Source organism: Astatotilapia calliptera, chromosome 9, assembly GCF_900246225.1.
Source record: "Astatotilapia calliptera chromosome 9, fAstCal1.2, whole genome shotgun sequence".
NCBI lineage: Eukaryota > Metazoa > Chordata > Actinopteri > Cichliformes > Cichlidae > Astatotilapia > Astatotilapia calliptera.
The window spans coordinates 23,922,351-23,944,682 of NC_039310.1; the positions used below are offsets into that span (position 1 = coordinate 23,922,351).

General features: G+C 41.0%; 1 protein-coding gene across 1 annotated transcript; it reads left to right on the forward strand.

Annotated features, from left to right (window-relative positions):
* The first annotated feature begins 7,102 nt into the window (after positions 1 to 7,102).
* LOC113029295 (apolipoprotein D-like) lies at positions 7,103 to 18,337 on the forward strand. Its single transcript, XM_026180099.1, has 5 exons — positions 7,103 to 7,203; positions 16,435 to 16,676; positions 16,768 to 16,898; positions 17,095 to 17,180; positions 17,772 to 18,337. The coding sequence occupies exons 2-5, from the start codon at positions 16,566 to 16,568 to the stop codon at positions 18,002 to 18,004; spliced, it is 561 nt and encodes a 186-aa protein (XP_026035884.1). The 5' UTR covers positions 7,103 to 7,203; positions 16,435 to 16,565; the 3' UTR covers positions 18,005 to 18,337.
* Positions 18,338 to 22,332: the final 3,995 nt, after the last annotated feature.

Below are 22,332 nucleotides of genomic sequence, written 5' to 3' on the forward strand. Positions count from 1 at the left end.
CCCACTTGGTAGGTCAGATCATAATCTGATTCATCTCACCCCTGCTATGTGCCAATTGTGAGGAGGGAACCTGTGACCACGAGGAGCGTTAGGAGATGGTCAGAGGAGGCCTTAGCGGAACTACAGGGCTGTTTCGAGGTGACCAACTGGGAAACACTCTGTGAGCCTCACGCTGAGGACATCAGTGGGCTTACTGAGTGTATTACAGACTACATAACTTTGTGCACCGACTCCATTGTTCCAGCTCAGACTGTTCATTGTTACCCAAATAACAAGCCGTGGGTGACTAAGGACATCAAAGCCCCCCTCAACAACAACAAGAGGGCTTTCAGAGGGGGCAATAAAGAGGAGGTGTCATGGTCCTGAGTCTGAGGACTCGGTGTTTTGTGTTTCTTTATATTATTCTTTGTTCTCGGTTATTCTGTTTTGTCTTTTGTTTAGGTTTGCTATGTGTTAGCATCGGGCGGTATAGTGTGAGACCTGCATCGTGACCTACCAACTTCTAACCCCTGCGAGTAAATCGTGCAGTTTGAGCAGGAGCTGTATTGCGCGACTAAAAAAAATCGCACAGTGTATGTCCAGCTTTAGGTGTACTGTCGTCCGAGACTTGCACTGCAGTGTCGGCGTTTGTTCCCCTGTTGGCCATGCTTCTTGTTGTGGTCATCTGTTGTCTTCCGGTATTTTCTCCGCAAGCGACCTTTCCTCGACCAATGAGATAAGCGGTAATCTGAATTGTCATACTCGAATTGTCATAAGTGTGCTGTCAGGTCATTGGTCACAAAGCAGGAGAGGGGCTGGGAATTATGTTTTCAAACAAAGCGTTAATTCCATTAAAAGTTATAGACTACTTTTGATTCTCACTGTATTACGGGACAAAGTGCGTCCCTTATTAGCTCAATACGGGACGTGTACTTTTGTTTCGAAATACAGGACGATTCCGTTTTTTAAGGGACGGTTGGCAACCCTAACCTCACCTGTAGTCAGCCTGGAATCCAGAGCCACACCGCTGTGCCAGCCTCTCTCTTCACATGGCGCTGTTGCCTCCTGTGAGATTCCTGACACCCCTCCCCCACCCATCACCTTCACTCAATACCAGGTTGAGATGCAAATGAGGAGACTCAACTCAGGCAAGTCTGCTGGACCAGACGGAGTGAGTCCCCTCGTCCTCAAGACCTGTGCCCCCCAGCTGTGTGGAGTCTTTCATAAACTGTGTAGGAGCCATATGAGTTGTTCCTTTCTGACTAAGTGGGTTGGTTTAAATGGACTCACTGTATTGGTGCACGGGTGTGGGGAGACCACATAAACGAGGCGGCTAGCTAGGAAGGAGGTCGGTCGGTTTGCAGAGTGAAGGAGGAAGTCCGTGGGGATCAAGGACGCATCTGTCCACTAAGTTAACTGGCGTGTTTTGTGATTCGTCTTTTGGTGGTTTGGTGTGTGAGTGAGGTAAGTAGGAGAGTCGGCCGAAGGCCTGTACAGGTCTGGTAACGGTCTCCTGCAGACTTCTTCTCATAGACCAGGGTTGGCACTGATGGAGAGCGGGAGGAGTGAGTGGAATAGTATGGATGGTAGTGAAGAGGAAGAGATTGTCCAGGGTGATGAGAATGAGTGGGAAAAAGTGGGAAAGGGGGGGAAGAGGCGCAGAGCTGGTGAAAGGAAGAGGAAAAAGAGAACTGAGGGTAGTAAGGAAGGGACTGACAGTGAAGGTAATGAAGAAGGAACGACTCAGAGTATGAATGTCATTGTCAGGTTTGAGGCAGAGGGTGTGAAGAAAATAGATCCACTTAAGCTGACAAGAGCACTTAAGGCACAAGTTGGGGAAATCAAGTATGCTAAGATACTCAGGGATGGCAATTTACTGGTGGGTTGTAACATGGAAGTGCAGGTGGAAAGATCTAGGAAACTTGTGGGGGTGTGCAAAGCCAAAGTGAAGAATACTGCAAGAGTAGGGGAAAGGAGCACTAGTGGAAATAAAGGAGTTATTGTGGGTGTGCCGTTGAATGTAAGTATGAAAGAACTGATGGAGAATTTAACACTGAGAAATGGGGAAGTTAAAGGAGCAAGGAGAATGACGAGCGGTCCTGAGAAAGTAGAAACAGAAACTGTGGTGGTGGAATTTGACACGAAAGAGGTGCCAAAAGAGGTCTTCTTTGGATTAATAAGGTTCAGTGTGCGGGAGTTTGTGCCTAAACCAATGAGGTGTTTCAATTGCCAAGAATTTGGACATGTTTCCAAAGTGTGTAGAGGGAAGAGGAGATGTGCTCGATGTTCTGGTGATCATGAATGTGGGAAGTGTGGTGTGGGAGTAAAACCTAAATGCTGTACTTGTGGAGAGGAGCACAGTGTTGCTTTTTGGGGATGTGAAGTGTTGAGGCAGCAGACAGTCATTCAAAAAACCAGGGTACTGCAGAGAGTGTCATATGCAGAGGCATTGGGAAACACGGGATGGAGGAGAAACACGTAATGGTGAAGGTTATGGCAATGGTTGAAAGGAAAATAGAAGAAGAGAGGAAGAAGATGGTGACATTTATTGCGGGGGTAATAAATGCAACTTCAGATGTGAAGTCCAAGACAGAGGATCCAGATTATTGTGAAGGCGGTGTTGCAACTTTCATCCGTAAATAAAGCCGTAAATAAAGCCGGCTGAGTTGGTTGTGTCCCTGTGACGCGCCTCCAATAATCCATAATGAGTCGTACTTGTACTTTGCGCATTTATTTTAAGAACAAAACAAGAACAAACATTTGCGCTTTCAATCAATTTCCAACTAGCGCATGGATTAACTGGTGTGCCAAAAAATGACGGTCAACAGAAAAGTTTGCCCACAAACCACTCACCCAACACACCTGCTGCGAACACCGACATCAGGTAAATAGACTGTGACCACACCCACATACATCACCTGAGACACAGGTAAAGCTATACACCTGTGCCACCAAAACAAAAAGGAAAAACATAAACATTGACTTTGGCTCTTACAGGCGGCATGTCATAGTTTAGACATGAAGAATATCAGGTGGGAGGATATAAGAGGTGAACTACTTAGTCAGGCAAGTCAAGAGGGATAATGTGGTGGTTAGTTCTTATAACCATATTACTCTTACAGTGGAATGCCAGGAGTTTCTTGTCAAATGGTCAAGATTTTAAGCAGTTTATTTACGCACAGGCGGAAAAACTTGACCTAATTTGTATTCAGGAAACATACTTGAAGCCTTTTTTGGATTTTAGAGTGTATTGGTTTGTTGCTGTTAGATGTGATAGGGAAGAAGGGTCTGGTGGTGGGTGTCTTACGTTGATTAAGGAAGGTATTCCGTACAAGATAGGAGACCGGGAAGGGGTTTTGGAGTATGTAGTGATACAGGTTTGGATGGGAGGGAAGGTGATTATGGTTGTAAATTTTTATAATCCTTGTAAAAAGTTAGCGTTAAATAAGCTGGAGGAATTGGACATGAAAGGAAATATTATATGGTGTGGGGATTTTAATGCACACCATTTGTTATGGGGGAGTGACAAAACTGACTACAATGGGGGAGTGTTAGAGGAATTTCTGGACAGTAAAAATCTTGTCTGTTTGAATGATGGGAGGAAGACACGAATTGATGTTAGCTCTGGTAAGGAATCTGTTTTAGACTTGACTTTTGCTTCTAGTTCTTTAGCACCATTATGTGAGTGGCAAGTAAAGAATAAGCTTTTTGGTAGTGATCATTATCTGGTTGTGAGTAAGATAAGGTTTGGTCTCATACAGGTACCTGAAATGTTAGGGGGGGGGGGGGGGGGGGGGGGAGTGGGTGTTTGGGAAGGCAAATTGGGGGAAATTTAGTAGGTTGTGTGAGAGGAAGCTTTTACAAGTTCAAAGTCATTTGAGTGTCGAAATTATGACTCGTAAAATCAGTCAATGTATTTTAAGTGCTGCTGGGGAGGCTATTCCAAAGACAACAGGGAAAGCTAGAAGGAGAGACGTCCCATGGTGGAATGATGAATATCAGTTAGTAGTTGGAGAACGAAATGGAGCCTTTAAGTTGGTCAAACGGTCTCATAATTTTCAACACTTAATTGATTACAAAAGAGCACAAGCAAGAGTCAGAAGTACAATAAGAAGAACTAAGAGAACTTACTGGAGAGGCTTCTGTAGTACGCTTGGTAGTAATACTCAATTGGGGGAAGTGTGGGGGATGATCAGGAAAATGGGGGGTGACAGAAGAGGCTGGAGTTATCAATTCTTGAAAAGAATAGTCGAGTAGCTGTTACTGATGGGGAAAAAGCTGATTTGTTGGCAAGTACTTTTGTTGATGTACATAGTGGGAGAAATTTATCAGAGGAAAGTAAACGAGGACGTGAGAGAACTAAAGAAAGATATCTTGACGCTTTAGGGAGGAAGGACAGTACTGCGGATGTAATGGGTTGTCCCTTCTCTATTGGGGAACTGAAAAGAGCTTTGGGCAGAAGTAGGAACAGTGCTCCAGGGAAGAATGAGATCAAGTGTCCACTTCCTGCTGTGACAAAACAAATTTCCCACGTGTGGGACTAATAAAGGTTATCTTATCTTATGTTATGCTGAAACATCTAATTCAATTCAATTTTATTTATATAGCGCCAAATCACAACAAAAGTCGCCTCAAGGCGCTTCATAGATACAGAGAAAAACCCAACAATCATATGACCCCCTATGAGCAAGCACTTTGGTGACAGTGGGAAGGAAAAACTCCCTTTTAACAGGAAGAAACCTAAATCTAAGTGATGCAGCATTAAATATATTGCTAATGTTCTTTAATAAGGTATGGACAGTAGGGCGTCTCCCACGTCATGGAAAGAAGCGCTAATTGTACCAATAAAGAAACCAGGGAAAGACAATAGCAATCCTGGAAACTATAGGCCCATTGCTCTGACTTCCAATATGTGTAAACTAATGGAAAGGATGGTGAATGTGAGATTGGTTCACTTTTTGGAGTCAAGAAATGTCTTAGCACCCTGTCAGAGTGATTTTCGTAGAGGAAGAGGGCCGATGGATCCTGTCTTATGTCTGGAAGATGATATCAGGAAAGCGCAAGTTAATAAAGAGGTGGTGGTTGCTGTCTTTGATGTAGTGAGGGGGAAGAATGTTGACCATCTCGTCTGGAAACTTCAAGAGGGGATAGGTAAAGTGGAAAAGTGGGGTGTAGACTGGGGTTTTAAATTTTCTGTTGAGAAAACTAAAGTAATGTTTTTCACAAATAAGAAAATTGGGGGTAATGAATTGTTGTACTTGTATGGGAAAGAGTTAGAAAGGGTGGATTGTTTTGGTTTTTGGGTGTGGTTTTTGACAAGAGATTGACTTGGAAACATCACGTAGAGCACGTTGTGGGGAATAGTAAAAAGGTTCTTAATATTTTGAGGTGTTTAGCGGGACTGTCATGGGGTGCTAATTTTGCTGCACTTAAGAGTATTTATCTCGCGTTGATTCGATCAAGATTGGATTATGGGTGTGTGGTATATGGATCAGCGGCTAAGACTTCCTTGAAGAAGCTGGATGTAATTCAAGCTCGAGCACTGAGACTGCTTAGGGGCAGTTAAAACAACGCCAATATGTGCTCTACAAGTGGAATCAGGAGAAATGCCGCTGTGTATTAGAAGGCAACAGCTGTTGGTTAATTATTGGATAAATTTGAAAGGTCATGCCGAAACCCATCCTGTTAAGAAAGCGTTAGGGGCTTGTTGGGAAAGAGGGAAGGTTTTTAAAAATAGTTTTGGGTGGGTTGGAGATGATGGTGCAAGAACTTTTAAAGTGTCTGACAAAGTCTTTAATCAGACAGTGTTGTGGCCTTTACGTCCCATATGGACACTGAAGTGTCTTGTCGTGGACAGCTCTTTAACGGACACTGGAAAGCGGAAAGTGACCACAGATATTTGTCAAAAATTCTATAACAGATTGGACAGCAAATACAGTGACTTTTTACAGGTGTATACAGATGGGTCAAAAGATCCTAAGACAGAAGCAACTGGTGTAGCAGTGGTAATTCCGGTGTTGAATATCAAGATTGCGAAAAGAACATCACCCCGTCTGGGTGTATATGCAGTTGAATTGTTTGCCATACTGCTGGCTCTAGAATGGGTGGAGGACAGCAGGGTCTCAAAAGTACTGATATGCAGTGATTCATTTTCCACATTATTAAGTATTGAACAGGGTTACACAACTACCCATCAGCAAATTCTGTATGACATTCTTTTTGCTCATCATAGACTGTCTGACCAAGATAAACATGTAGTAATAATGTGGACTCCGGCTCATGTGGGTATCTTGGGTAATGAAAGCGCAGATAGGTTGGCAAAAGCAGCTGTTAAGAGTCGACATAGATGTACAGTTACCATTGTCAAAATCTGAAGGGAAAAGTGTAGTTTGGGCAGAAAGTCGGAACTTATGGCAAATGGCATGGGATAATGAAACAAAAAGGAGACATTTATATAGGGTGCAAAACACAATAGAAGCTAAGAGGAGTAGCGGATTGCAGAGACGTGAGGAGGTTGTTATCAGTCGAATACGAACGGGCCACTGCTTTTTAAATGGTACTCTTTTTCAGATAGGGAAACATCCGACTGGGTTGTGTGATGGGTGCACTGATATGGAGACAGTTGAGCATGTACTCCTTAGTTGTAGGAAGTATGTAAGTCACAGGAGGGTGATGTGGGGTGAAATGAGTGGTGGAAGGGAACTTAACTTATTAACCACTTGTTCAAATGTAAGTCATGGTGAACGGAAAGTGGTGGCTTTTCGTTTTTTGAGAAGTACTGGTCTCATCAAGAGGATCTGAGGATTCAGGAGTGACGGACGGTTAACAGCCAGGAGATGGCAGTAATGCAACAGTTTTGGATGCAAGCTTCTTCTTCTACATTTTAATGGCGGTTGGCAAACAACTTTTAGGTGCATTTACCACCACCTTCTGGAAAGGAGTGTGGGTCAGAACGGTTTTGTAATCTACAGTCTCGGATAGGCTACGTTCACACTGTCATACCATGATCGGATATGGGTCGCATAGGGTCCAAAAAATCGGATTTGATGCGCTTTCGCCTGCAGTGTGAACGTAGCCATACACACCCGTCTTGGATGCAAGCTGCCGTTAAACTTGACTGAAGAAGTGCAGGGGTGTGGGGCATGTCTCATGGGTGTGGTAGATGATAAATGTGGTTGCACTCACCTGTTCACGGCACCTGATGTTGATGAGCAGAAAGGCAGGGTGAGCATGAAGCAAAACTTTCTGTTGCCCGCAGCTTGAATGATTTTGATGTATTTTCACTGGAACTTGATGGTTTATGTATATTTGTGCACTAATTGATGCCATAGGCCAAATTGTAAGTTGGCATTTTAATTGGTGCAGTTATTGGTGAGTTGCAGTTATTTGTTTGTGCAATCTGTGCATTTGTTTAATAGTTAATCCCATGTGCTGATTTATATATTGGACAGTTGCATGTGGAATAAAAGGAGCAAATGGTACAGAAGTGTATTTTATGCCTTTATTGTTGCGCGTCATCTGTGTCCTCATGTTTAGCCTGCCCCGGTTGGAGGAGCCGCAACAAATTGTCAACAGAAAGTGTTTTTAGGTTTTATTAGATTGTTTATATACCGGGCGATCGTGGCTCAAGAGTTGGGAGTTCGCCTTGTAATCGGAAGGTTGCCGGTTCGAGCCCCGGCTTGGACAGTCTCGGTCGTTGTGTCCTTGGGCAAGACACTTCACCCGTTGCCTACTGGTGGTGGTCAGAGGGCCCGGTGGCGCCAGTGTCCGACAGCCTCGCCTCTGTCAGTGTGCCCCAGGGTGGCTGTGACTACAATGTATATGTGTGAATGTGTGTGTGGATGACTGGATATGTAAAGCGCTTTGGGGTCCATAGGGACTAGTAAAGCGCTATATAAATACAGGCCATTTACCATATATAGATGAGTTTTATTGATGATAGTTTGCTGTTGCCTTTGTCCACGCAGCTTTTAGATTAAGCCTTTGGCTACACAAAATAGATTTCTGTCAGGAGTCATATTCCCCTGTTAGGTTTTAGCAGTACAGCTGCACAAGGCGTTGTACTGATTTGCTTTCTAGTTATTGTGCATCAGGCGGCTGAAGCCATTGGCTTGGGAGTACCGCCGCAGTTTGTGTTTAAGACAGTTTGTCTTCCTCACAGCTGACGGTATGGAGGTACATAAATACCCACCGCTAGTATGTACGGAAGACTAGGTTGAGTGAGTTAGGTTTAATAGGCAGAGGGGGATATTTCTCCTGTTAATTGTGTGTGTCCAAGGTTTATTGAAGGGAATGTCATCAAGTTGATGTGTTGGAATGAGGCTGTGTGGCATAGGTGCAGTTCAGCGTTTGGATTTTGTAATGTTGTGAAAAAAATGGAGACACACCAATTAATACAATGTGGTGATGTGGATGGAAAAAAAGATAGCCGAAACCGACTGCTAAGGCTTTGGAGAATCAGATTGAAAGACTTCAAACAGAACATCCCACTAAGATTAATAAAATTAAAAAGGTCATAAAGGTTATTAAAGAATTAAAGCAATCTGAAGATAATGTTTCCACTGTTCAGGCTCAGAGAATTTGTCTGTGTTGCTTAATGAGGCAACTCGTCTGCATGAAACCTTGCTTCCTTTGCTTCCTCAATAAGAGCAAGAAAAACAAACTGCTTGGTTTAGAAGTGTGCGAGCACATAATACTGAGTTTATGGAAGAGATAAAGAAATGGCTTCATGATGCAAAGGGAAACCTGCAGAGTAGAAATCAGGTGTCTGAGCTTGATTTGCCACATTTAAATCCACCTGGTGTTGAGTCTTCTGATGTATTACCTGCTGGAAATGGTTCTGGTGTTTCTAGGCACGCCGGGAATGTTGGTAAAGGTGCTGCGATAGATGATGTTAATCAAAGTGATAGCATCTCTAATGTTGCAAGCAGAAGTTGTAGGAAAAGTAAATCATCACTCAGTGGCTCAATGGTTTCATCTGCCTTGTCAGCACTCATAATGGCAGAAGCTGACATGGCTGCCCTTCTTGTTCGACAGAGGTTGTTGAAAGAAAAGCATGCTTTGGAAGAACAAATACAGCTTAAGAAAAGAAAGGAGCTGCTTGACTTAGAAACTGAAATAGCAGCCTCAGCAGCAAAGGTGAATGTTTTAAAAGCTTCTGAAATGTCCCGAGTCTCAAGTGCTGTTAATGGTAAATCTGATGGAATGAATTCGTATTTAGAACGAGAGCAGGGGCGTTTAGGCATTTTAAATCCTAATGCTCCGACGTTCAATACTGTGTTACCAGAGCGACCATATCAGGGTGTTGATGAAAGTGATCATAAAGCACATGTATTGGATGTGAGGCCCAAGGTTAAGAATATTTCTCAGCCTAAGGTCGTTTTGTTGGAACAGTCAGAGGCGAAGTTATATCAAGTATTTCCAGGTGCAGTTTCAACTACTCAGATGATGTCGCAGTCTCACGCACAATCAAAACCTCTTACACATACAATGCAAGTTGGTGAGGGTCATGATCATCTAGTCAGTTTTGAAGAAACAAAATGAAATTACAAGTTTATTGGCTGAGCAGCAGTCTCTGTTTTTGCTACCAAGGTGTGACATTCAGTTATTTGATGGTGATCCTTTGCAATATCAAACATTTATGAGAGCTTTTGAGCACATGGTGGAGAGTCAAGCTCACAGTGCTAAGGATTGTTTATATGTTCTCGAGCAATATACTAGAGGCCATCCAAGAGAAATGGTCAGAAGCTGTCAGTATATCCCTGCTGAGTATGGATATGCTAAAGCTAAATCTTTGCTCCAGGAGAACTTTGGCAATTTGCTGAAAATTGCTGCTGCCTACATTGAAAGGGTCAGTAAATGGCCACCTATAAAATCTGATGATGTGAAGGCTTTGCAGGAATATGGGTTTTTATTAAGGCAATGTTGTAATGCAATGGGAGACGTTGAGTCCTTGCATGAGTTGGATGTCTCTGCTAATATGCAAGCAGGTATAAAAAAAGTTACCTTATAAGCTCAGGGATAAGTGGAGGAATGTTGTCTGCGATCTGCAGGAGAGGTTTCAACGTAAAGTGTTTTTTTGCGATGTTGAGTTTGTCGAAAGGCAAGTTAAGATCACAAGTGACCCATTGTTTGGAGACAGGGCCGTTGCTAGCCATTTGGGTGCCCTAAGCACAAATGCTTTATGGTGCCCCCCCCCCCCCCCCCCCCCCCGCCACTGAAAAAAGAAAAAAAAAAATTAATACTTTTGAATTTCTCAGTGGAATTTGTTTAATTAAATAACAACAAACATGACAGTTAAACAAATAAATAAGGTTAAAGGAGGTTAAAAATACTGTTACAAATAAATACTGAAACAAAAATTGAACATTGGAACAAGAACAAAGAGCCTGGCAATAATGTGTAATTTTTTTATAAAAAAAATAATATATATAATATAATAGTATTATTATTAATATATTTACAAATAGTTTCACAATAGAATTTAAATAAGAAACTTAAATAAGAAAAATAAGAATTTGAACACAAAAGCCACATTCCTTAAGTAACTATGTTAAACATTTTTACAATTCGTTGTCAGAGTATGCCCTAGACTCTAGGGCATACTCTGACAACCAGAAAATGCAGGCGTGGTGTGCCTCTCTAGGGCCTAGAGAGGCACACGCCTGCATTTTCTGGTTGCAAAATCAGCTATAAGGTCATCATATGATAGCTTCTGAGCCACGTCACCATTGATGCTGATAACAGCCAGACCACTTAAACGTTCCTGCCCCATTGATGAACGCAGGTACATTTTAATGAGTTTGAGCTTTGAAAAGCTTCACTCAGCAGAGGCAACTGTGACAGGCAGGGTCAGTGCAATACGCAGAGCAATCCACAGATTGGGATATACCTCTTGAAGCTGATTGTCATGTAAAAATGACAGCATTTCCAAAGCAGACGTCTGTGGTGGCAGCTGAGGAAGGTTGATGATTTCCTGCATCATCTCAGGTCCATCAATGTCAGCTACTCCCTTATCTGTCAGTGTCTTCTGTACTTCAGTGCAGTGTTTTTTTTAAATCCTCCTTGGACATCCCATTCACTTTGCTGAAATCAAGCAGCACTCCATATTTCTCCTTCACTTGATTCATGGTCTCAAACCTCTCCTGTAGGGAGATTAAAGCAGAGTCCACAACACAATTGAAAAATGTGACCTCAAGCTTTTTAAGGGCATCATGGAGGGGCTCATCAACAGCTTCATATGCAAACTGCCTTTTTGTGCTCCTGAGCCTTTTCTCCTTCAACTGTGGTTCTATGTTCAGGGCCTCACAGAGTTCTTTGGCAGCTGACACAGCCTCATCAAACCCAGACTGTCTGTATTTAGAGAGGTTACTTTTGGCAGTGTCAATGAGCCTGACAGCAACATCGAGCTGCATGGAGCTGGACTGTAGTAACTTGTTCACCTGGTTTGTGATTGTAAGAAGTTCACACCACACGATGGAGCAAATCAAAAATCGAAATGAGGCTACTTCCTCAGCAAGCACTTGAGCCTCCACCTTTGCGACTGCATCACTTACAGCTTCTCTGGCCTCCAGGAGAGCATCCCTCACTACTTTTGTCTGACTCCGGACAGCAGTTACACTTTGAAGCCTGCTTTCCCATCTAACGTCACTCCAAGATTTAAGTGTCAATTTCACATGTTTTGTTAAAATGGCCCATCGCTGGGTGGCACTGGAAAAGAAATTGAACAACTTCTGCAAATACCCAAAGTAGCCAGTTGCATCTGGAGAGGACTTGGCAGCATCAGCTATGACCAGATTCATCGTGTGAGCTCCACAAGGCACAAACAATGCTCTCGGGTTTAATTGTAGCAGTCTGGCCTGAACACCTTGCTTCTTCCCCTTCATGTTGGCCCCATTGTCATAGGCCTGTCCTCGACAGTTTTCAAATGGAATGCCAAGCTCCTTCAACTTGTCAAGGACAACATTGGACAGGTTAAGGCCAGTTGTTTGCTCCACATTTATATAGCCAAGAAAGTATTCTTTAATATCTGGTTGTGCTTGGAAACAAACAATGCGTACTATGACTGACATCTGTTCAGTGTGACTCACATCTGGAGTACAGTCAAGAATGATGGAGAAGTATTTTGCCAACTGGATTTGCTTCACAATGGCGCGGAATGTTTCTGAAGAGATAATCTGAATTAGTTCGTTCTGTGTCTCAGGGCTGAGGTAATGTGTGTGGGAACCTTCATCTTTTATGTTGGCCAAGTGATTTGCCATTACAAGGTCATATGTTGCCATAAGCTCTACTTCCTTCAAGAAGTTGCCATTGTCCGGCTCATAAAGACAGTCAGAAGAGCCCCTAAAAGACAAATTTCTGGAAGCCAGTGAGAGAGTTATTGAGAGTAATCGTTTGAGAATCTCTCGCCACTTTTTCCTTTCTGCCTCTAGTAAGGTCAACTCCTGTTGATCTATTGCCATGCTTTTCTTTAGCCGTGTGTCCAGTTCTCTCCACTTAAGCATGCACTGTATGTGGTCTTGGCTACACTCATGACCCCTCAAACGGATGTTGATGTTCGACCAGTCACTGAAGCCCTCTGTACTCAGCTTTATATCCTTCACACTGAAAAGCTTACATGCAAAGCAGAACACAGCATTGTTCTGCGGTGAGTACACTAACCAGCTCCGGTGAACCTTTTCTCCATTGGGAAGAATTTTGAACTTAAGGCTAGTGTGAAATGCTCTTCCATCAGGCCCCTTTGGAAAATTAAAATCAGAGCTGACATTAAAAGGACCTCTCCGCACAATTTCAACACGATCAGCATCTACAATGTGAGCTGGCCAAAGAGCAGGATCGGTTGAAGGGGGCACACATGTCTCCACAGTGTCACTTTCTGATAGTCTCTCAGTGACAGGACTCTCAGTGGTACTTGTGTATGGAACTGTACCTGAACTGGTGGTTGATGGTTCTTGTTCTTCTTGGCTAGGGATTGTTGCAGGGTCTACAATGGCTGGTGGTTGATGTCCAGGGATGGCACTACTACTGGATGGTTCATCCTGTCCTTGAGATCCTCCTTGAACATATTTAAGCATTGACCCTGCATACAAGAGAAAATATTCAGGGATTTTACAGAAATACAATTTTGAATCTACAGTAGGCCTACGAAAGATTGCATTATAAGACTAATAAATTAAGTAAGTCACTGGTACATTTAAAAATTACTAACTATATTTTACATGTATAGATTTTCATAATGGCAAATGGCAATATAAACATGCTGTACATAATTTGATATAAATGCGCAAGTAGGAAATCTATATTACTGGAAGATATAGGTTTCATATTACAGTTTCACCAACAGATGTCGCCCTTGATCTATGAACCTAAAGAAAGACGAGAACTATTTATGTGTTCAGACGTCAATGGCATAAATAAGATATGCGTCTTTATAGATATCCTGAAATGCAGCAACATACAAAGTAATCTTGTCTAATCTGATAATAATACTTGACTGCATCACTGACCTATCCCAAAGTTAAGGTTAATCAGTAGCATGCATGACGTTAGCCAGCTAGCAACCTGAGGAGGGAAATGCTAGTCTCACGAATCACGATAACGTTAGCAATCGTGAGTCACGATTGCTAACGTTATCTGAAAACCGTCAATTGAGTGACCATGATGAGTTGCTTTTAGTAGTCCATTCTATATTCATATCCACAACGTAAACAAACTACCCAACATCAATCATTTGCAACATTTGTTAACACAGTATGAACACTGCTAACAGGAGCTATCACAGAGTTGACGGACATGAGCGTGCAAGCAAGGGCTACAATAATGAACTTTTTTTATTATTATTATTTAAACATTGCCTTACCGGCAAGCGACGCCTGAGTTTCATCACGCTTCCTCTTCTTCTTTCTTTTCTCCGCTCCTGACTCCTGTTGCCGTTTCGAGGCCATGTTCAAACAGGTGTTTACCAATTATAGAACAGACCACTGGGAGTGGGGGGGCACCAGGAGGAGACTGGAGACAGGGCACAAAGCAGATTCACCCCTTTTCTCGGGAAAATTGTTTTATGTTGCTTTTGTATTGTTTAACCATATTAATGCATATGATATTTATAGTATTAATATGGTTTACTTTTTTTTTTTTTTTTTTTTTTTACGACCCTGATTTTTTTGGTGCCCTACCGGCCATTTGGTGCCCTACGCAGTGTGCGTTATGTGCGTTTGCGGAGCTACGGCACTGTTTGGAGATATACAGGATCCTCTGACAGCCATCAGAAAAGAGGCTAGGAATGGTAAGTCTCAGTTTTACCCTAAGGCTAAGCGGAGTAGTTTTGCTACTACTGTGGCCAAGGTGGAAGATTGAGCCAGTATTGAGGCGAGAGAGTGGTTCAGTTGTGACCAAGGTTTGCTTGTTTTGTGGAGCAGGGCATATGTTGGATTTGTGTCCTTCATTTGAAAGAAAGTTACACTGTGAAAGATTATATTTTTTGAAAGAGAATGGTGTGTGTTTTAGTTGTCTGCGCATTGGGCACAGAAGCAGGGACTGCAGGAAACGTCTCTTGTGTGAAGTCTGTAATCAGAAACACCCCACACACTTACATATCCACTCCAAGCAGAGGGAAAGTGTTTCAGTGCAAACTAAAGGAGAGGGAGAACCACCAGATGAAGGACCTTCGTGTGCTGTGCAAAGCAGTGGTGTTACTGGGGCCAGTGAACAAAACGGTGCTCTCTCCATAATACCAGTTAGAGTGAAGTCCAAGAAAGGCAATCAGTCACTGATAACCTATGCTTTTCTAGATCCTGGGAGCTCAGCTTCATTTTGTACTGAAGGGCTCATGAATAGGCTGAAACTTTCAGGAAGGAAAACTGGCATTCTGTTGCAGACAATGAGTCAGGAGAAAATGGTCAGTAGTTACGTTGTTTCAGATTTGGAAGTAACTGGTTTGGATTTGGATCACTACTGTGACTTGCCTGACTTATTTACACAGAAAAACATGCCTGTTCATCAATGTAATATTCCCCGACAGAAAGATCTTGACAGATGGCCACATTTGCGCCATATTAAGATACTGGAGATAAATTCCGGGGTAGACCTGTTGATCGGGACCAATGTGCCCAAGGCTTTAGAGCCATGGGATGTTGTTAGAAGTCAGGATGGGGGTCCCTATGCAGTAAAAACTATGCTGGGTTGGACGGTGAATGGTCCTGTCAGAGAAGATTGTAAGACTGACATTTTTGATGAGAGTGTCAATAGGATTTCCGTGTCAAGACTGGATGAACTGTGGGAACGTCAAATGAAGGCTGATTTTCCAGAATGTATTCAGGATGAGCAGTTTGCTTTGTCTAGAGAAGATCAGCAGTTTATGAAGTCAGTGATGGATTCTGTTAAGTTGGTTGATGGTCATTACACCATTGGTTTACCTTTTAGGTGCAATCAGGTAAAAATGGATGATTCCTGGTTGTCAGGGCCAAAGTTTCTTGCTCAACCAGAAATTAATTGGCCAGTGAACCTTGATTTTTGGAAAGATCTCTTCAAATGATCCAGAGATTAAAATGGCCGTTTTAGTTAATGCTGTTGATGCAAATGAATACAAAGATGGTGCGATGAAGTTAATTATTTTTCTTCGTGGACTCGTCTGAAAAAGATGGTTGCATGGATTCTTAGATTCAAAGATTTGCTGCAGGAACTTAGTAAAAAGAGGAAACGGCTGAAAGAGAGCTTTGCGTCTAGCGTGACTAAAGAAAATCTTGAGGAAAATCTTAAAAGAGAGTTGCAAACTGTCAAGGACCATGCTGCTAAAGGATTTCTCTCGGTAAAAGAACTTAACAAGGCAGAGAATGCAGTTCTTTGTTTTTGTCAAAGGAGGAGATATTCAGATGAGATCAGTAGGTTGCAGAGGGGTGAAAAAGGTGAAGAAGAGTAGTGAGCTCTATAGGCTTAATCCTAAACTTGAGAATGGTGTGTTGAGAGTGGGAGGTAGGCTTAGTAGAGCAGCTACCAATTCAGTTTTTCTTTCCTTCTAACCTGAAATTCCGATTTAAATATTTTGAGCTTTGTTATTTACATAATGCTGAACATAAGGAGAACCTTGAAAGGTTTCGTGTGAAACCAGAAGAACAGGTGTAGCATTGTGTGATTTTTCTGCAAAGATTGAAAGCCCACACAGAGAGATGAAGAGATTCCTAACATTGCACATTACCTTCAAGTCATTACTTAAACAACTACAGGCATAAAAACATTATTCAGCAACTCGCATCATAAAATAAGTCTGAGAATAATGTGGGGTGTTTTGTAACCCTTACACTATACACAAGCAACAAGGGTTTGTCATTTCTCTTAAAAAAAAAAAAAAAAAAGTGATTCCCCTTATTTCATGTCAGAATCGAGGATGTTGTGTTTTGTCTGAAAACTTGTTGAGTGACTTTTTTTTTTTTTTTTTTTGTTTCATTGGTGTGCCACAAGGGTTGCCTAATCAGTACTGACGTGCACATGAGCCCCACCTTGTTAATAACAAAGTGGACACAAACGATGAGCTTTAGGCACACCCGTGCAGCATAACGTCAAGTAATCTTCCCCGATCTCCTGAAGGAAGCATGTCTCCTGTCTACTTTCTCCTCCTGCTGGTCCCTGTGATCTCGGCTCAGACTTTTCACTGGGGTCCCTGCCCTACTCCAAAGGTGCAATCTGACTTCATCCTTGAACCGGTGAGCACAAATAGCATAATATTTTTGGTTTACTGTCTATGTATACTCGGTATATAAAGAGTTTGAACTAATGGCTTGTCTTTGTTTACAGTACCTGGGAGAGTGGTACGAGATTGAGAAGCTGCCTGCTTACTTTGCAATAGGAGAGTGCATCCGGGCAAACTATTCTATGAGGGAAGATGGGACTGTGCGAGTACTGACCTCTCAGGTGTTAAACGTACGGTAAGTGATGAAGGATTGGGCCATATGCTGATTCAGCAGGGCAAAATTTATCTTTAACTTATTCTGTCTGTCTGCCGGTGTGGCAGATTAGATCAGGAGACTCGTACCACTGTGTTGTCTGTGTGGTAGACTTAAAATTCTGGGAAATAATTAGTCTTTTAATATATAATGTTGTGCACATGTTTGTATGTCTCAGGAATGGCGGTAGGTGGGTTGTAGAGGGGACAGCCAAAGTCATGGAACCAAAAGAACCAGCCAAGCTTGGAGTCCAGTTCACATCTTGTAAGTACCCATCTTATCAACTTCTTTTATAACAGTGTTTTTCTTTATCTGTTTTTGCTTTTCTTTTTTTCGCTTGCCTTTTATTCTCATAAGGATGATCAGGCTCTTAAAAGTTGTATGGCATGTCTGTATTGGCTTAATTTTTCTTTTGGAAATTGTTGCTTGGTTTAGGCTATAACAAGCTTACTTTTGCACTTTTTAGGACAAGGTGTTGAATAAATAATCTAACACTGCTCGTATGTTAGCATGCTAACAGTAGTATTTACGTTAAAAAACCGTGACACCAAACACGTGATCACTATTCTTACTGTAGCCTAATGAATGCCCAAATCATCATCATGTAGATTATACTGCCACTTATATAAGTAAAAATTTGACATGAAATCTTTCTGAAAATGTTGTCATGTAATCAAAGTATTATAGTCTATGCTGCCCAAAGAGAGGAGCAAATATGGCTACATAGAAATGTACAATATGTATTGAAGAAATCTCTCTCTTTACAGCCTGTCAACTTTAAATGGAAAATTGTATTGTTTTGTTCATTTTTGTCTGAGTATCTTTGATTTTTTTTTTTTTTTTTTTGGTTTCCAGTTCTTCCCTACTCTCCATACTGGGTTGTGTCGACTGACTACACCACCTATTCTGTAGTGTACTCCTGCACAGACATCTTTAAGAGATTCCATTTCAACTACGCCTGGATTTTCTCACGGTCGCCCACCTTGCCCTGCGTAATTGTGGCTTATGCTAAAAAGCTGCTGAATGAAGAAGGAATCAACACTTCCAAGATGACCTACACAGATCATAACTGTGAATTGTGTAACTGAGGTCTAATACAGATGTTCATTAGAGTTTTCCTTCCTGAATATTTTATATAAACTACTCAGTTTACCTGTATTACTCTGTGGCCTTTTAATCCTTTGAATTCTTTAGGGCCAGAGAATTTTGTCACAATTTTAGTACATTTTTCACTTAAATGATAAGTTACATCTAAAATATTCATTTGGTACTATATCAGCATGTTAAGGTATTCATTTAAGATATTATTTGATTAACAGAACAATGTTTATTTACTTACAATAATCAGTGAAACAAGCTACTTTTGGTAATTAAAAAACTATAAAGCTTCTGTATAAATTAAAGTTACATCCATTATTCAATTGTTTCATCTCTTTTCATTCTTCTGCTGAACATTTTTATAACTGATCGTTGTAATTGGTTGCTAGGGGTTCACTGACCGGTCTCTAGGCCGACAAAGACAAAAAAAAAACAACAAACTAAGAAAAAGCAAAAAATGCAAAAACAAAAGCCTGACGAATACTATCTGATTATTTGGAGGTGAAAAGCCAACAAGGTTAGATGGTATTTAATGTGGAAGATGACAGAAGTGTTAGACAAACTTATAGTCACTAATATTTAGAACACTCATTTGTTCCAAAGTTTGCAAATTTAAAATAATCAATTAAAATGTAGGTTTTCACTGAATGTCTCTGGTTCATAGAAGAAGAAAAATGTATGCTTGTTAGATAAGGAATGTATTTGTTTCATGTTGTTATGCATGTAGGACTGTGAGAAATAACAATTCAAAACTATAATGTGGAGCAAACTGAAAGGTTGTCATTGACTGACAGTGCAAGTTCTCTACCAGCAATAACACCAATGCATAACCAAAACATGCTGGTATTTACTGTTATGTTAAAGGTGTTAGAATCACAATATTATAAATATCACACCGTGTGTGTGTGTGTGTGTGTGTGTGTGTGTGTGTGTGTGTTTTTTTTCGCAATGCTCGTACTTTGTGATTACTCACCTGATCCACTGACTTTATCTTCTGATCATGTGAAGAGTTAGCAGTGGGAGACTTTGTACACAGTCTGTAGGCTGCTCACCCAATCAGAAAATGGGCATAGTAGAGCCTTATCTAGAGCCAGTCAACAGCCAGTCATCCTCGTGTTTTTCAAGATATTTATATGAATCTAATCAAACCAGATAATGATTAAGAAGCAGAAACACATGGGATCTGGATAAATTAAATATTTTATTGCTTGTCATAGTTAGTGTTTTCATAATTTGGGCACGTCAGCTGCTATGTAGGAGCTCATACACTCGGTGCCTACCAGCGTCAGACCACCATATGACATCGGTGAACAGTTTAGGCAAGAAAACTTTAATAGCGTCAAAGGGAAATACACCAAACTGCAATCTTAAAAGTTTGATGTTATTTATTTAAATATGTTATAAAACACGTACAAGTACTTTCGGAATATCAACAGGTGTTTCATGTAATTGAATGATTCCTAATTGTTCTTTTTTTTAGTTTTTTCTTTTTTTTTAAATTGTTACAGTATAGAATAGTGATTGTGAATCCACAAGATCTGGTGTGGCAACATGTGGTATGCAAAACACCCAAAAGGAAACAGACCTGAACAAAGGAAAGATTTCTGACATTTTTACTGGAATCTAAGTTCACGAAAACAAGACCCACATAACTACAATGTGTCATAACTATTACATCTTAATAGGGAACAAGTGAAGCAAAAATGTTGCAAATCAACATTCATAACTTTGTAATATAACTTCTGGTCCCTGTGATCTCAGCTCAGACACATTAATGGAGTCCCTTTCCTACTACTTCACAGTTGAATTAATAGTACTCTATTTGTGTTTCTCAGGAGTGATGATACGTGGTCCATAAAAGGTATAGCCAAAGTTGTGGATCCCAGCAAAACTTGAGTCAACTTCTCACCTTGTATGTAGTTTTCTTATCACCCCTCTTTACAGCTGTAAATATACTGCTTTTGGCACCTTTTCATTTCTTCTTGCTAATTGTCCTTTTTTTGGTCATTATTACTCTTTTTGTTTTTCTTCTTCGTTTCCTGAGGATAATTAGGCTCTTAAGATCATTACAAACTGATGAAAAGACAAAACAACGAAAACAATATTTTGCCTCACTTATAGGACCTTTGTTTACCTTGTAACCATTCAATAAGCTTTTCTGAACTCATCTTGATTGAAGGCACACACAACAATAACAACATCAGTTAACATGTAATGCAGTAGTTTGTAATGTTTGTAATGTCACTGATATTAAGGGGCTCTGTCACAACTAGTGTTGGGAAGGTTACTTTTAAAATGTATTCCATTACAGAATACAGAATACATGCCCCAAAATGTATTCTGTAACGTATTCCGTTACGTTACTCAATGACAGTAACGTATTCTGAATACTTTGGATTACTTAATATATTATCATGCTTTTTACAACTACGTGAATGTACTATTGCTGTGTGATTTATTACTATTACTGAAGGTCCGCGACTCCAAACTGTAGTAAAGGGACCTCTGACTAATACGGCGGGGTCCCTGTCGGCTTGTAGCCGAAAAATAGCTTTACTTTGTTGTGTGGGTCAACTTTTCTTGTGAGAGACAGAGAGAGGCGTTGAAAGGCTGCTCCAACGGAACTTAGTTTTTGGAGGAAAACACGAACACTGTGTACAGTCGAGTCTTAATAGCTTACTTACAACTGGGCTCGTCAGGCACTCTTCTTGGCTGAAGTGGTTATTATTATATTTACATGCTTCCAGCTCCCGTTTTTCCTCGATGACAACTCGTACCTTTCCACTCCCCTTTTTCTCGCTCCTCGCGCTCACAGACCCATAACGTGTATGGCAGTCCATTCTCCCTGCAACACGGACTACACTGCCCATGATGCTACATTCTTTAGAGATATGCTTGTAGCATTCTGCCTGTTAGCTTAGCACAACAACAACGAAAAGGCGCTCTCTCACCCAGGAAACACAGTCTCAGAGAGAGAGAGAGAGAGAGAGCGTCGCCCTGTAACCATGGCAACCGTAACGCTGCCGCCTGGAACAACAGAACGTAGCTGTCAAAGAAAACCCAAACAGTCCTGACAGTCCTGATCTAGAGATCAACAAAAGTCACACCCTTTGGCTGCACCTAGAAATTCTTTTTATGAAAAGTTTTAAACAGAATCAGTGAGAACTAGTTCTGTTGTTTAGGGCTGAACAGCCCAGTTAGTAGACATTTGAGGTTGTGCTGAAAAGAATTACACAAAGAATTACACCGTTTCTACTGTTGAACTGTAAAAACTGTGCCATGAACAAAACTTGTGGTTGTACAGTGACTGAATTTCCAATAACAAGGGGCCCGATAACCCAAACTTCCAAAACACGTTTCACAAAAACAAAAATTCTTTCTTTTAGTAGATTTCCATGCACCCTTGAGCATCCTCAAGAGGCTCAAGAGCTGGTTTAGTGTTCTGCAATCAAGACGAATCAGAATTTTTAAGGAATATGAGGAGAATTGGCCACAGAGATGGGCACATTTTAGTATATTAGCGTATAAGTATATGTTCATGACATTGTCCCTGCCTTTTTTTACACCTTAAATGAAATATGAGAAACTAATGATAGTGAAAGATGTCACCACAGTTTTCACTTATTTGATCAATATTTCAATAAATGATTAAGATACTTAAATTTTGGGAAGGAGCTGATAAACTATAAAATATATTGTTGTAAAACATCACCATATACTTTGAGTTCCATCAGCATCTAAAAATAAATCATCCTGACAGTGTTACTGTGCAGTGATGTAGATATGGAAAATTTCCAAGTTCCTTTTGGAAATTCTTTTAGACATTGTCGTTGTGTTAAAAGATATTGACAAAGGGAGAGCTGTTAAGGTGATAAATGATTGCTAGCAGGCTCTATTTGACTAGGTAAAGCTCTAATGTATTTACTACCTTACCATAAGTCAATCACTGGTATCCTGCTCTCTCATTTGTAGGCGACTAAATTGCTGATCTGAGGAAAGTTGCCTTGCCTCTGCTCACTTTGTGTTGTAAATAATATTTCCGTCTGTAATCACTACCGAATGTCACTGATTTCGACTCACTGGGAATCGTTTCCTTTGTGGATGAAGCTTTAGTTGTTTAGTCAATATAAAGATGAAGCAACCGACATTAGAAAAGTCTTCAGTTAAGACATGAACTATTTTCTGAACATGAAAATGTCTGCTGTAATAATTTATTTCATATTGTAATCTTATCTCCTGCTAAAAAAGGCTCAGGTGATGCAAGTTCTCTTATTCTAAGGTGAGGACAATATCTTAGGAAATTTTTCTAATAATTAAA